The sequence below is a fragment of the Pinus tabuliformis genome, chromosome 3_1, assembly GCF_031772625.1.
Source record: "Pinus tabuliformis cultivar Carrire ecotype Pingquan chromosome 3_1, CPIR1, whole genome shotgun sequence".
NCBI classification, from domain to species: Eukaryota; Viridiplantae; Streptophyta; class Pinopsida; order Pinales; family Pinaceae; genus Pinus; species Pinus tabuliformis.
This window is the reverse complement of record NC_142301.1, coordinates 132,615,647-132,630,402: the sequence shown is the minus strand read 5'-3', so window position 1 is coordinate 132,630,402 and position 14,756 is coordinate 132,615,647. Positions and strand designations below refer to the sequence as shown.

At 41.6% G+C, this 14,756-nt stretch overlaps 1 protein-coding gene across 1 annotated transcript in view; it reads left to right on the top strand.

Moving 5' to 3' along the window:
- The first annotated feature begins 773 nt into the window (after positions 1-773).
- The window catches only part of LOC149186121 (alpha/beta-Hydrolases superfamily protein), a 168,390-nt gene continuing 154,407 nt past the window's right edge, over positions 774-14,756 (top strand). The window contains exon 1 of the mRNA XM_089410905.1: positions 774-1,214. Within this exon, the coding sequence (XP_089267031.1) occupies positions 901-1,214 (314 nt within the window). The 5' untranslated portion in view covers positions 774-900. The remainder of the gene's footprint in view (positions 1,215-14,756) is intronic.

Here is a 14,756-nt window from a genome sequence, read left to right as displayed (position 1 = left end):
CCATTAGTATTTTCCAACTGAAACTTGAAAAATGATGTTTCAAGATCAAATACCATTTTGACAGTTTATGTTTTTACAACCAATTCATTATCAATGAGTTTTTTAACATATTTTTTTAACAAAATCAATTTATTTTAATGAATATAATACATATTTTAAATATATCTTGATATTAATTAAAATTTTCATTTAAATAATGATTTCTTAAATAACCCTATCCAAATCGATATGGATATCCAGTTGTTGTTCGCGTGGATTCATTTGTTTACCTTCACTTTCAACTAGGGAATTTTTAACCAGATACAAAGGTGTTTAAACAACTTCAATGGCTATTTATGACTATTTTTATTCCATTTTATAGCCACTTTAACCCTCGAATAGGATTTTAGGCATAGCTTGCTCAATTGAAACTCATTATCATCAACCCTTGCTTTCAAAAATGACCATTCACATTTCAATATTCCTCGAGACTCTATTTCTTACAGCGTTTCCTTTGCAACATTAAATGCAAAGGCTAGTAATAAGCCGTTTTCTCCCATCCACTAATAATAAGCCGTTTTCTCCCCATCCACTAATAATACGCAGTTTTCTCCTCCATCCACTAATAATACATAATAATAATCAGTCTTCTACTCCATCCACTAATAATACCTGACGACATCCAACTTAACAAAATGTATTCTACTCCATCCACTAATAATACCTGACTACATCCAACTTAACAGAATGTTTCACGCGTGCCTAGACGTCCCAACGCCACGTATGGTGGCTCCATATTTGATGTGGAAGTTCACCAGTCATACAAACATGTGAGGCCATGCTCAATTCGCACTTTGAAGGTTGTTATTTACCAGACCCATGATGCAGCAAATCTAGACGGGTGTGATTACGAGAGACAAGATGGGAAGCAACTCAACATTAACATTAATGCAGTGGATTTCCACTGCAAATCCCAGCTGCCATAACCGTCATCTTATGCATTCGTGCGGCATGAATGCTTCCGCCAGATTGCTGAATGGAAGAAGCTATTTCTACTTAAGGCGTCGTTGCACTAATAACCAGGACAATAATGGTCTTCGGAAAAAAAGATTCCAGAGACCACAGGGTAAGGAAAATTATGTACAATCTAAATCACTCGCCAGTATGGGAGCTCTCACAGAGTCAAATGAGGAGTTGGATTCATCCCCCGGAGATTATTCCATCGTTACCACCAGGTTATAATGTCTGTGTAAACTGATATTTCTCTCATGGTTTATTAGTCCCTTAAAACTCAAAATAGCATCTTGTTTTTGTTATTTCATATCTTTCAATCAACTTGTATTTTTACATGTGGGTCTTTCAAGTTAATACGAATTTGAGCCCGAATTCGAGTTTAATGTCCTTAAAGAATGTTAACAGAGTACAGCCAGCTGCTGTGTTAGAAGCCCGGTGTTTTGTCAATCTAAGGTGATTTTATATGTCAATTCTGCCAAATTTGAGCAAGTTTAACTGGCTAACGACAAGTGTATCTGCTTTGTACTTGCATATTCCTGATATTTTTGCAGGCTTACACAAGTCTAATGAAGTCAAATCATCACACATAAGAATTGCATCATCAAGGTTTAAAGCCGAAATTACAGTGAACTCACCATAAATTTGATGCAAATATTTGAATCAACATTGCAATGCGTTAATCTTCCGGGCTTAACAGAACTTTCCATATATTGATGCGAAGGGTTGTTTTAAGTTTTAACCTATAAAAGGTTCTTTGCAACCTGCATACCAAGTTCTCTTTGCCTTTCTGCACATAACCTTGGGCCTCCTCCATATAAACCTCTTCTTCCAACTAGTCATCTAGGGATGCAATCTTCACATCTAGTTGATGCACATGCAAGTCCAAAGGTTGTGTAACTTCTAACATTACTTTGACTTCAAGTTTATTCTAATAATAAAAATGGTGTCCTGCTACTCTGTTCATCCTCAATATAGGTGCACCCCTTTGCCGCTAATCAAACTTTTTGGCAATCCGCTAATCCAGTTGGTCTATACTTTGCTTAAACGTTTTCTTATAGTCAACTTCTTTCTTTGTTGGAGGATCGTGAGTGTCAAAATTTGATTTTTCATTAGCAATCCTTATTCACATCCATTTCCTGCTTCAAATCTACTGTGCACTTAAGTACAAGTTCTCATACTTCCATTTTCCACCTGCCGAGCTTGTACAGATAAGCCAACTCTTTCACCCTATATACTTACACTCAAGTACCACCTTAAGCACTCCACTTACACTCGAGTATCTCCTCTCCAAGTGGAAGATTGAGTGTCCAAGTCTGATTTTCATCAATAATTTATTTTCAGCATCCCTTGCCTACTTCCAGTCTATTGCCCACTTACTGTGAAATGTCTCTTCCATTTCACTTTAAATTCTTCTACAAGAAGTGCAAAGCATTCAGGTGTTTTTGTGAGGGTTTTTTAATCCTGGTTGATCTCCCAGGTGCTGGTGGTGCTCGTACATTGGCTTCCTGGGTTAAGCAAATTGCAAATCAAGTGTATTTTCACTTGCTCCCAACAGTTGTTCAAGGGATACCTGTTCTGTTGCTCATAGTGTACCACTTGAAGAGTATCCTTTATCCGCTACTTCTCTGCCAGCATTTACATCTCTATTGAGGTTCTACGTTGTCAACTGGAACTAACCTATGCAAGTCAAGTCTCTATCAAAGATGACACCTCAATTTATTATGATCTCATTCTTTGCGGGAACATAAATGCTAAGCTTTTGAATCTGAATTGTAGTTAATCATTATTCATTTTCTACTCTTATAGTTGAGTTCAGTGCGCTCCTCATTTGGTGCATGTGCGTATGCCAGACAATCGAAAATTCTCAAATGCGCCTTGGTATTCTTTTGTTAGTACTTGCACTTTATGTAAGTCATAGGGGTTTTATGTTAGGTTATAGTTGGTGAACATTTATTGCCACGTCTCATGTCAAGTTGCAAAAGGGAATTTATTTACAAGTGGAAATAAAAATCTTGTTAGGTGGGAGTTATAAAATAAACCGGCAAGTGACATTAGGAAACTTGCTAGGTGGCAAAATGCTAAAGACTATGCATGCATGTAATCCACATATCCCACATGCAAGGAACAATCATTGTGAGTGGGAGAGGAAGTTATAAATAAACCCCAAGCCACAAGAGAAGCTTGATGCTAATGGAGTTTGGAGGATATGGCTTCGTTTGCTTTTTATTTTTTAGTCTTATGTACTATTATTTAGTTCTTTTGTCAATAGAGTTATCTTTTGAAATATTTTCATAGGCTTGTCTTTGCCACAATACTCTAGGTTGTTACTAATTTTCTACTTTAATTGTGTCGTAGATCAAAGCTATCCCTTTGTTTTCATGCACGAATGCTAGCATTATTTTCTTGAAGCCTATGTTGCAGGAAACACCACCCCATGTGTTGTACTAGCACCTGAACAATGTACTTGAAACAACCCTGAGATGCCGCCAGCCATACCGTATGGTGTTTTAGGATTCTAAATGTCATACGCTATGACCAGTGGCATTTCAAGGTTGTTTCTGGCCAATTCCATGGCATTTCAACGTTGTTTTTTATTTTTGTAGGCCCACTCAAATGGCCAAGAAGGGCATGGGTCCCTTCCATAGCTATCAAACACTGAATTTATCAATTAAAATTAACTTTAATTCACTTCTTAAACTAATTTCATTTCAAAATTTTAAAATTTGAATTCTCTAGATAAAAATAAAGTTAGAATTCGCTAGAAACCCTAACAACCTTCTCCTTTCTATAAACAAGCACTTCATTCACTCATTTCTCACACATTCATCACGAAAAGTAGCTTCCTACAACAAGAAGCATTTGACTTGTGTTTAGGAGCATTGGGAGCAAGATTTGGTGCATTTCCAACAATAGGAGGGTTGTGGGCAGCAAGAAGAAGGGTGCGGGAAGCAGATTTTTTTGGTGAGTGGATTTATTTACTGATTTTGCAGCATTCATGGCTTCTCAAAGTTGTGTTTCTAGTGTCCCTAGAGCTTCTCAAGCAACTAGGAAGCACTAATACTATGCTCTTTGGAAGCATGTTATCAAAGTCAAGCAAATAGGTGCTTGGGGTACATGGAATGGAGGTGCAATTTATGTAAAATTGGTAGGACTTTCAATGGCTATTACACAAGAGTCAAGGCTCACATTTTGCATGAAGAGGTAAAAGGTGTTGAAGTTTTTGCACATACTAGAAATCCAAAGGTGAGGGTGATATGAACAAGGTCTGTTATCACACAATTATATTTAGAATATTTGGAATATGAGAATATCCATCATAGGATAAATCTAATTTTTATATGAATGTTTTGAGTACAAAGTGATATGATTGAATACAATGATGGACCCCATATACATATTAGGCAAGAGTGCCCTTTTGTAAGGAATCATGTCTTTTTGAGACTTGCTGTTTCATAATTATTAATTACTATTTATATTATTTATTATTTGTATTATTTCATATTCATGTTCATAACATTGTCTTCCCCTTTAGAAATTCTTTGTCCTCAAAGCATGTGGATGAAAAGGCTTTTATATTTGTACTTCTGCTCGTAATGTCTTAGCTTGATCTTGATGTTGTCATGGTTGATGATATTAGACGTTACAAACTTTTAAGTGCTGAACAAAATTGTCGAACTGTAACATGATTTGACCAACCTAATTCGATCCTTTGTGGAACATTGCGCTTATAGGCTTCCCAAGCTGAATCATTATCATAAGAGTTGATAATACCGGTATCACTATTCTTCAAAAGATATGTCAATTGTTTTCCTTCTGATTGATGATGATAGCTTGATTGATTAATGTACCTGGTCTTGTGATCATCATGTCGATAAGGCGTCTTAGTAGTATTTCGTTGCTTTGCTTTTGGAGTTTTCTTTTCTCTATGCATTAATGTTGCATCATTTATCGCTGAGCTTTTATTAGTAGGTTCCCTCAGAATTTCTATCGTTCACACTGAAATATCTAAGTATTTCTTTACTTCAATTAGATTGACATCTTTTTGAGTTGTAAGATTAATATGATCTGTATTTGTTCCCTTCTCCTCACCTTGGACATTTTTACCTAAAGACTTTGATGCTTTTGTTTGGACTATGGATAAGTTGTTCTGTTCTATTTTCCAATCACTGCTTTGTAGCATTGGACTTCTTGACTTGTGCAATTAATTTTTTACAATGATTTTTAGGTGAGAAATTCCTTCATTTTTATTTGAGATAACTTTCTTGAATTCTTTTTGCATCCTTGATATTGATTTTTAATTTTTCTGAAGCATCACGTTTGAGATATCTCTAGAGTCTTTTGATGAAGGTATTATCAATTCTGACTTAATTGTAATGTCATAATCTTCTTCTCATAGGGAAACACCAAAAAATTATTCTTTCTATTGAAGATAAAGGACCCTAGTGATTCCATCCAGGGTTAACCCAGAATAATGTCACTATCATCACAAAATAATGATTTAATGGTGAATTGCGAGATAAAAGTATAGTCACCAATACTCAGTTATAAATTTCTTATGCCATATTGTTTTCATTCCTATCTATTGTTTCAATTATATTTGACTCAGGAACCACTAATTGGTTAACACATTCAGTACTAACATAATTGTCATCTTGAGTAGGAGCAATAGAGATAATAACATCCGTTCTTGCAATTGTTCGTTTGAGTTTTAGTAGTGCAAAAACAGCTTTGCTAAAAGTTTTAGGAAATCTTCCATTACTAGTCTCCATACTAATAGACTCTATTTTGCTTTCTCTCAATAATTTACATCAAATAATGCTTAGGTTATGAAGCTTATATATTCTTTGATAATGAGTGAATGTACAAAGTGTGAAAGACTTGCTTCTTCAATAGGCCTTTTAATTTAAACTTAACGTCTCCCTTTTTAAATCCTTTATGGTTTATTATGGTGAAGTGCTTATTAACAACGTGAGATAATGATAGCTAATTAATCAGTATTAACCAATTTGATGCACGATAACTAGTCACAACCTTTGAATTGATGTTCTTTGGGATTAATGTTTACCCATGGGTTTGATATTTCTAGTTAACAAATATTCTTGACCCCTATGTCAGTTCCTACGGTTTCATGCGAAAGTAACCTACGAACATAAAAAAAACGAACAAAACGAAACAAAGAAAAGAGCAGAAGCGAATATGAAAGCAAAGCAAGTAAGCAAAGCAAGCAGGAAAGCAAACAAACAACAAAGCAAGAAAGCAAACATGCATGACAAGACATAAAGCAAACACTACTCCTACTCCTAAGCGAACAGTGCATGGGTCTGATCACGTGAAGTGATATTTTCAGTGCAGCCACCGGCACATTGGTTGACCCATGTTGGTGAAAGCATGGTTCGCGAAGAGCATAGTCAAGCGAACCAACAAACATGAAAGATATAACAATGAAGACAAACACACTTCGAGTTTAAATGCGTCCACAGAAAAGAAAAAAGTGAAAGCACATGACATGCACTTTGTGGACTTACCATGGTGATGTGACACACTGCATGTAGATGTTAAGCATATGCACTCTCTTGACTGTGATATGCAAGCAAACATGAGAAACATAGACAACTTACGTTGTGCAAGTGTGCTTGCTGTTTAAGATTCCTCCAATGCATGAGCAATGGGATGTGATTCCAGTGGAGGACGCGAAACCTGTGTGTTGAATAGATCTTCAATGCATATAGATGAGTGATGAGGAGCCTTGGGTAGTGCAACAATTTCTTGATCGAAAGTGAAACCAACCTCAGGACAGCAAGGATCTGACATAATCATCAGCTTGGGCTGAAGTGCCTCGACAACTTGCGGGGTTTCGACTTCATCGACAGATAGATCATCATAAACAGGTGGCTTTGAAAGATCAATAATGATAGAATCAACATCGTGATTGAATACGAGAGTAAATAGATCACGACAACTATGATCAGAAAAATCAATGAGTTCATCGACATCCTCATGATCTGATGAATCAAACAAAGGGGTAGATGAGAAGCAAGAATGTTCACCCTCTGCGTTTCCGGAAAAAGCAGATGAAAAATCAAGTGGATTTTCAATGAAGAATTTGTCCTCTTCACTGTCGAATGATGGATTGACATCGGGTGTGTTTTGCGAATGATCGGAAGTAGATGCATCCGTGGATGGATTTACACAAGGAAAATTAGAGATAGCAGAATCACCAAAGATGTCAGGAAAAAGTGGAGGAGGCGCGAACAAAAGGAGGTCATCCTTCACCGCGGGTTGATGTTCAGATTCCCAGTCATACTCATCGTAAATGACAACACAGGTTGGTTGTGCAATATCAACTCCGTCGATGGCTTGATCCTCGTTCGTAATAGGTGTAGAGTCCTGAACATAAGGACACAGGAAAGTGCAATCCGGAGGATCATCAAAACGCGAAGACGAAGGTTGAGGTAACAAGTGCATGTGACAACCCATGGGCTTCCCAACCAAATCTACGCAGAAATTAAGAGTGGTGATTGTGGGAGGGTGTTACAGTTGAACAAATGTGTGTGGATGTTCTCCCACATCACTTTGCGGGGGTGGAGCTGTTTGATGAGGGGAAGGCGAACATTCACTTGTGACAGCAACTATGTCCGCTTGTGATTGTGCAGCTTTATCACTGAAGTACGCTAAGCGGGGTTTGAACTTTAACTTCATTTTAGGATAGAGTGATTTGGTAAGGCAATATTCAAATTTGTCCATGAGATATTGGAATTTCATCTGGTTTTTCAGAGCTTCAAACTGGAGTAAACAGAAGTGCTGCCAAAAATCCATAGGCTGTTCATGCGGGGCCTTCCGTTGTTTTAACATTTTTTTGTCAAGAGCTTTAGGATCAAAATGATGGAAAACAGATTCAATTAGATCACATAAGTGCTTAAACGAGTGTACGCAATTGTGAGGCAGGTTGCGACACCATCATTGTGGGGATTCGCGAAGTGTGGTTGCAAGTAGCATGCTAGCCTCAACTTCATCAAACTCCTCTGCATCCTCCAAGAATGCAAGGAAGTCATGTAAGTGCTTAGGCTAGGCCACTTCACCTTCACCATCATATATGAATTCTGACAAGTGATAAAAAAACTTTTTCATGATTTGAAAGGGATGTGCGTTAGATAGATATCGCTGAGGGTGGACTACAACGATATCCATGATAGATGTGCGAAGATTCAAAACAGGATGTGAGGACTTAGCTTGTCATCTGGCCCTCCTAGCACCAAAAATGTTGATGGGGTTGGACCCACCAACATGTCAGGGGATTTCCCTGGTAAGAAGTCCCAACTAGATCTCAGACCATTTGGAGTAGGAGTCCCAACAGTGGGTAGTACGGTATTACCTTGACTGCGGTTGCGCGCAGAGGTAAGTAAGATGTCCTTGTTGGTAGCAAGGGTGTGACCTTGCAACAAGTCAAGGAAGGTGCATGAAAGGCTCTAACACACGGAAGGGGGGGTGAGTGCGCCCCTTAGAAACCTGTGATAGCACGCAGCTTGAAAGGGAACACACAAGCAGAAAGACCCCACGAGATGGAAAACAGGATAGCCAACGATCCAAAGTGATGGTTTATACCAACAACACACTTCGATAAGATTCATACGAACACATACGGAATATTCCATACAGACGTGTAAATAACAACTACATACATCATTAAAGTAACCAGGATAACCGAACTACAATAACAACATATGCATGAAACGTGTTGGCTCTGTTATATTAAGAGAGTGAAAGATCCAATCATACATACAACCATGACTTCCACTAGCTCTGATAGTGGAACATTACAGTCACTACCCCCGGCTCCTCCAAAGAGATGTACTAGCTCTGCACTGTGGAGAAGCCAAGGCTCGTTACAATACACTCCAAGCTTTCTCTATGTTATCCCTATAGGAAACTTCGCTCCCAAAAGCCTGTACAATGAGTTATGAGGTTCAATAAATAGCAAAGGGTGGGGTGGCCCTTGACATTCCCCTTTGTGACTCGTCACCTACCCTCATGAATCTTCAACTACTACATGACTGTTACATTATACTATTGACATTTGGTCTTTCACTTTTACAACAGGTTTACATTACAATCTACACATGTACCCATGTGAGACAAAATAGGCTTGAGTAAGCCATGCAAGACATCACTAAGACTCAGACAGCTGTGAGAAGACTAACTCTTCGACATCCTCGCGATGATCAATGGTGGTGAACTGATGCCAAGTTTGGTAGTCTGTTATGGTGTCCGCGTGCTTTGTGGTGACATCCTTCTGAAAGCGAACTCCTGCCTCCATTGCATTCGAGTACACTGATTTGGCACCTCTGTCCAACTCGTCAAATAACATGTGCATCAAAGTCTTGAGTACAATGAGACCAGGGACATATTGATGCATAGTGTCTGCGCTCATCTGCAAGTTTGCGCATGAACTGATCAAAGTACATGTCCAGCTCTAGTCGGACTTAGTTCTTTGACTTTGTGTCGGTGAGTATGCTAATGGATGGGATCGCATGCGTGCGCACAATGACATCCATGCTCCTAAACACCCGTGCATGTGAACCCTCCAAATTGGTGATGAACTACGGGAGTTCCTCATAGTTCTGGATCTGACTCCGGATGCGTGCTTTCAACTCTACCACCTTTGGCTTGATCACCTTTGGCAAGTGCAATGGGTCTCCTTTGTACCTCATTGTCCATATTTGCATGTGATCGATAACGGTGTGCAAATTTGACAAGATGTGTGCTCTCCTAGCACAACGCTGTTGCCAACCATTGAGATGGACAACTGTCTTATGCACGATGACGAATTTGAAGTACAACTTCCGCATGACCGTCTCGAGAGACGACACTTCATCCAGTATCTCTCTCCTCAACTTTGCTCTGGCAGATGCTGTAACCTATTCTCCTCCTTGCTTGGTCGTTTGTAACTCCTTAGCTATGTGCTCATTCTCAGCTATCAAGAATCTAACACTCGAGTTGGTGGCTTCGACATATGCTTTGGTAGCATTGGCCAATGCAGCTGGATGTCTACGCACATCGGATACGATTACTCGCTCTCCAAATTGCGCAGGAGATACATGGACATCCGAAGTGGGCACTCTGCGTGACTGCACAACTCTGTGTTGTGACTCGTCGAAAGATATGTTGTGTATCTCCGCCTCCGGATTGTCTTCAAGGATTTCAATGTCTCCTTGATCGCTTGGGACTTGCTCTGCTTCTGGATCTGGTGAAGCTGGTGGGGTGACCTCTTGGTTCTGAGGCATGAGGTCAATACCTTGATTTGACTCTGGCGGAACCATATCTGTGTCCATCTGCTCTAGCAAAGTCATGCTGCTGCAACTGCTCACCCTATCTGCTCTGTGCCAGCTGCTCGGATGAGTTTAATAACTTGTATGGGCACAATTTCATCAATTTGTGCATGCTGCGCCTCTTGTTGTTCCTGTCCTTGTTGCGCTTCCTTCTCTCTTCTGCGCAACTCCTGTTATTCCCTGAGTTGCTGCTTCAACTCTTGCAACTCCTTTTCTTCTTCCTCCAGCTTCTGCTCTCTCTCTTTGCCTTTCCACGATCCTTTTGTCACACTGTCGCCTCTTAGCCTCAATATCCAAAGCTACTCTCAACACAAGTGGATCTGCTTTGAACTTGCAGCTTTGCTCTGCCTCTGTGTAATATCCTGTTTCCGGGATATCCCTCAAACCCAAGCGAACTCCAAGCGAACTCCAACCAAACACGTCCAAATGATATAGTGACTGGGAAATTCAAAGTGATAAAAATAATAGTGGTACAACATATAATAATGTGAACATGAAATATAAGCAGATACTCAAGAAATGTAGAGAGAAATGCTAAGCCATTTTATTATACTGAGTAATGGAAAGAGTACAAGAGGTGATCAGACAGGTAGCACCTCGACTTGCACAAGGCAAGTGAAGAAATACACTCATAATAGCAAAGGAATGGTCTCTCTTTGAACTGCGTCCAAGTTGTTGGAGAACTGTCGTGCTGCTGCTACTGCTGGAAATCAAATGAGGATATGGGGCTGTTCCCCTCCTCAGAAAATGCTAAAACTCTGGAATCAGACTCTACTCAAGAAACCCAGAAAAACCCAGAAAGCTTTTATGAAATAGCCAACCCCCGAAAATCACCCCCGTGGGGATCTACGCTATCCCTCAAGGCGTTGTGCTGCCACTGAATATAATCCTCCGAAACTCCACCTGAAACTCTGCCAAAATCCTCCAATATGCAAGGGCTGATCCCCTGCTCAATCTCCCAGCTCAAATCCTCCGCAAAACCCTCAATCTGGAACTCCCACCAAAAGAGCTGCGTCCCTCTGAAGACTGCGCAGCTATCCAAAATGCTCAGTTCCTCCTCCCTCTAAAGATCAATCCTCCTGCAAAATGACTGCTGAAAACTACCTTGCCCGAGCAGGCACTCGAAGTCCCCTGGGGCTAAGGGTGAGATCTCTGAATGGAGACATTCGATCCACTAAACAGTGCTCCAGACTAGCTAAACAACCAGCGTGCTCTAAGTCGAAGTGACTAGCTCAAATGCACATAATCGAATGACAAAATGAGGAGGCTCCCCTCTCCTTTATAGCGTTGGCCTCTCTCAATCCCAAGGCCCACCTCCTCCAACGCAGTCCCTCTCTTGCCACGTGTTCCTTTCCATCTGTGTAGTCCATCCAAGTGTTTGTGTGGGCCCATCTCTGCATGGTCCTTTGGCCCCCTTGGCTCCCCTTTAAGTCACAATGTTGTGCTACTAGGGAGTGACTTTATTCTAAAGGTGAGTTATGTCCCCTTTTTCCTCACCTTTTTATTTATAAATAATTATAGAAGGCAAAATTGAGCAAAAACGAATATTCCAATTAGCCATGGCTAATTAGGAATATTACAGTCTCCCCTGGCAAAATGTTGCTTTTCCTCAAGCAATTGAAGTGATGAATGCTGCAAAATTTTCTCACTCTCCCAAGTGACATCCTCATCCAGTAAATTCTTCCACCTCACCAAGAATTCCCGGACCGTCCTGCTCCCTAGCTGTCTCTCCCTGGTATCAATAATAGCTTTTGGCTGCAACACCAAATGCCCCTCATCATCTGTGGGCGGTAGCTCATCTGTCACTATCACATGTTGTCCCAATGCCTTCTTCAGGCATGATACATGAAAGACATTATGAATCTTGCTGCCTTGGGGCAGCTCCAACTCATACGCAACTTGTCCAATCTTGCGTATCACCCTGTATGGCCCATAAAAACGGGGCTTGAGCTTTTCAGCCCCCTTCTGTTTCAGTGACGACTGTCAGTATGCTGTAATCGTAGGTAGACCAAGTCCCCTACCTCAAACTGTCTCTCCACCCGACCCCTGTCAACATACAACTTATGCTGGTTTTGCGCTGTAGCCATATTATCCTTGAGAGCTCGGAGAATATCCTGACTCTCTTGGATCCAAATCTTGGCTCTCGGAGCCTTGCTAGCACCAAACATCACGTCAACAAAAGATAAAGGATGATATCCATACAAAGCATAGAATGGTGACATACCGATGGGCATGTGATGTGTAGTGTTGTAGCAGTACTCCCCCAGATGCAGCCACTTCAGCCATGCTCTCTGCTGCCCACTGACATAGTTACGCAAGTAGCCCTCCAGCCACTTGTTAACTATCATTGTCTGCCCGTCCGTCTGTGGTTGATCACTGGTACTCGATGTCAACTCCGTCCCCACCAACCGGAAAAGCTCCTAGCAAAACCCGCCCATGAAACGGCTGTCCCTATCACTGATGATGGTCTTAGGAAGATCATGTAGCCTGAAGACCTCTCTGAAGAACAGCTCGGCCACCTGTGCTGCTGTGTAGTGTGCGGATATGGCAAAAAAATGTGCGTACTTCGTCAGTCGATCAACGACGACAAAGATACAATCCTTGCCCTGCACCAAGGGCAACCCTGTGATGAAGTCCATCGAAATACTCTCCCATTTCCCCTCCGGAATGGGAAGAGGCTGCAATAATCCTGCGGGATGGCTCATCTCCCCCTTGTTCCTCTGGCAAACGTCGCACTCTCGGACATGCTGGAGTACGTCCTCCTTGAGGCCCTTCCATGAGAACCTTTCTCTAATGGTCGTGTAGGTTTGGTAAACCCCTGATGGCCTGCCAATGATGAATCATGTGATGCCTAAAGTATCTTCTTCTTGAGCTGAGATCTCTCAGTCAAGAAGATCCGGTCCCTATAGTAGATGATCTCATCGACCGCCCTGTACCTGTCATCCGCTACCTGCCCATCCAGAACCTCACATGCAAATCTGTCCTTGGAGTACTCTACTAAGAGTCGAGCCCTCCAGTCTGTGTCCAAGCTCATAAGAGACAATGTGGCTGGTCTACGTGAAAGGGCATCTGCTACCACATTGTTCTTACCCTTTACATACTCAATGTCAAAGTCATATGCTTGGATCTTACTGATCCACTTCTGCTGCCTCTCCTGTAGTTGTTTCTGCTCCAAAAAGAACTTGAGGCTGTTGTGATCAGTCCTCACCCTGAACCTGTTACCTACTAAGTACTGCCGGAATTTGGCTAATGCATGCATGATGGCCAACATCTCCTTGTCGTATATAGAATACAATCTCTCATGCGGAAGGAGCTTTCGGCTCTTAAAGGCTATAGGGTGACCGCCCTGCATCAATACAGTGCCAATCCCCTCTCCCGACGCATCACACTCCAAAACAAATGGTTGCGAAAAATCTGGCAATACAAGCACTGGGCAGCTGCTCATAATCTCCTTGAGCCCGTCAAAGGCTCGTTGCGCTGTATCTGACCAACTAAATGCCCCCTTCCTCGTCAAATCTGTCAGGGGTGTAGCAAGCTATGAGAAACTCTTGATGAACTTCTGGTAGTAAGTACAAATACCAATGAATCCCCGAAGTTCCGTCACGTTCCTCGGCTACGACCAATATCTGATGGCCCTAATCTTCTCCTCGTGGACTCTCACTCCGTCCACCCCTATGATGTGTCCCAAGTACAACATCTTCGTCAATCCAAATTCACACTTGGAGAGCTTGGCATAGAACTGCTGCTCCTCCAATATGCGCAACACTGTCTCAATGTGCTAGAGATGCTCCTCCCAAGTCCCGCTGTAAATGAGTATATCATCAAAGAATACCAACACAAACTTCCTCAAGTGACTGCGGAAGATGTGATTCATGCAAGACTGGAATGTAGCTGGGGCGTTGGTTAGCTCGAAGGGCATCACCAAAAACTCATAGTGCCCATAGTGACACCTGAAGGCGGTCTTGGGAATGTCCAGTTCCCTCACGCGAATCTGATGGTACCCAGATCTGAAATCAATCTTTGAGAAGAATTGGGCTCCTCTCAACTCATCCATCAACTCATCAATCTTGGGTATGTGGTACCTGTTCTTCAGGGTCTTCTTGTTCAGGGCCCTGTAGTCAATGCACATCTTCAATGTACTGTCCTTCTTCTTCACCAACACCACGGAAGAAGCAAAAGGACTCGTGCTCGGCCGAATGTGCCCAAGAGCTAGCAAACTGCTGAATGGCCCGCTCAATCTCATCCTGATAGGCCTTGGGATGCCTATAGGGGGTAGTAATCACTGCCTATATGCCCCGCTCAAGCTCAATGGTGTGCTCAAACCCCCGATCCGGTGGCTGTCCTGGCGGAATCTCCCCAAATACTGTGGCATACCGGTCAAGGATGGACTGTATCTCCGGGTGCACTATCTGCCCTGTAGTCCCTGTCTCTGATGCA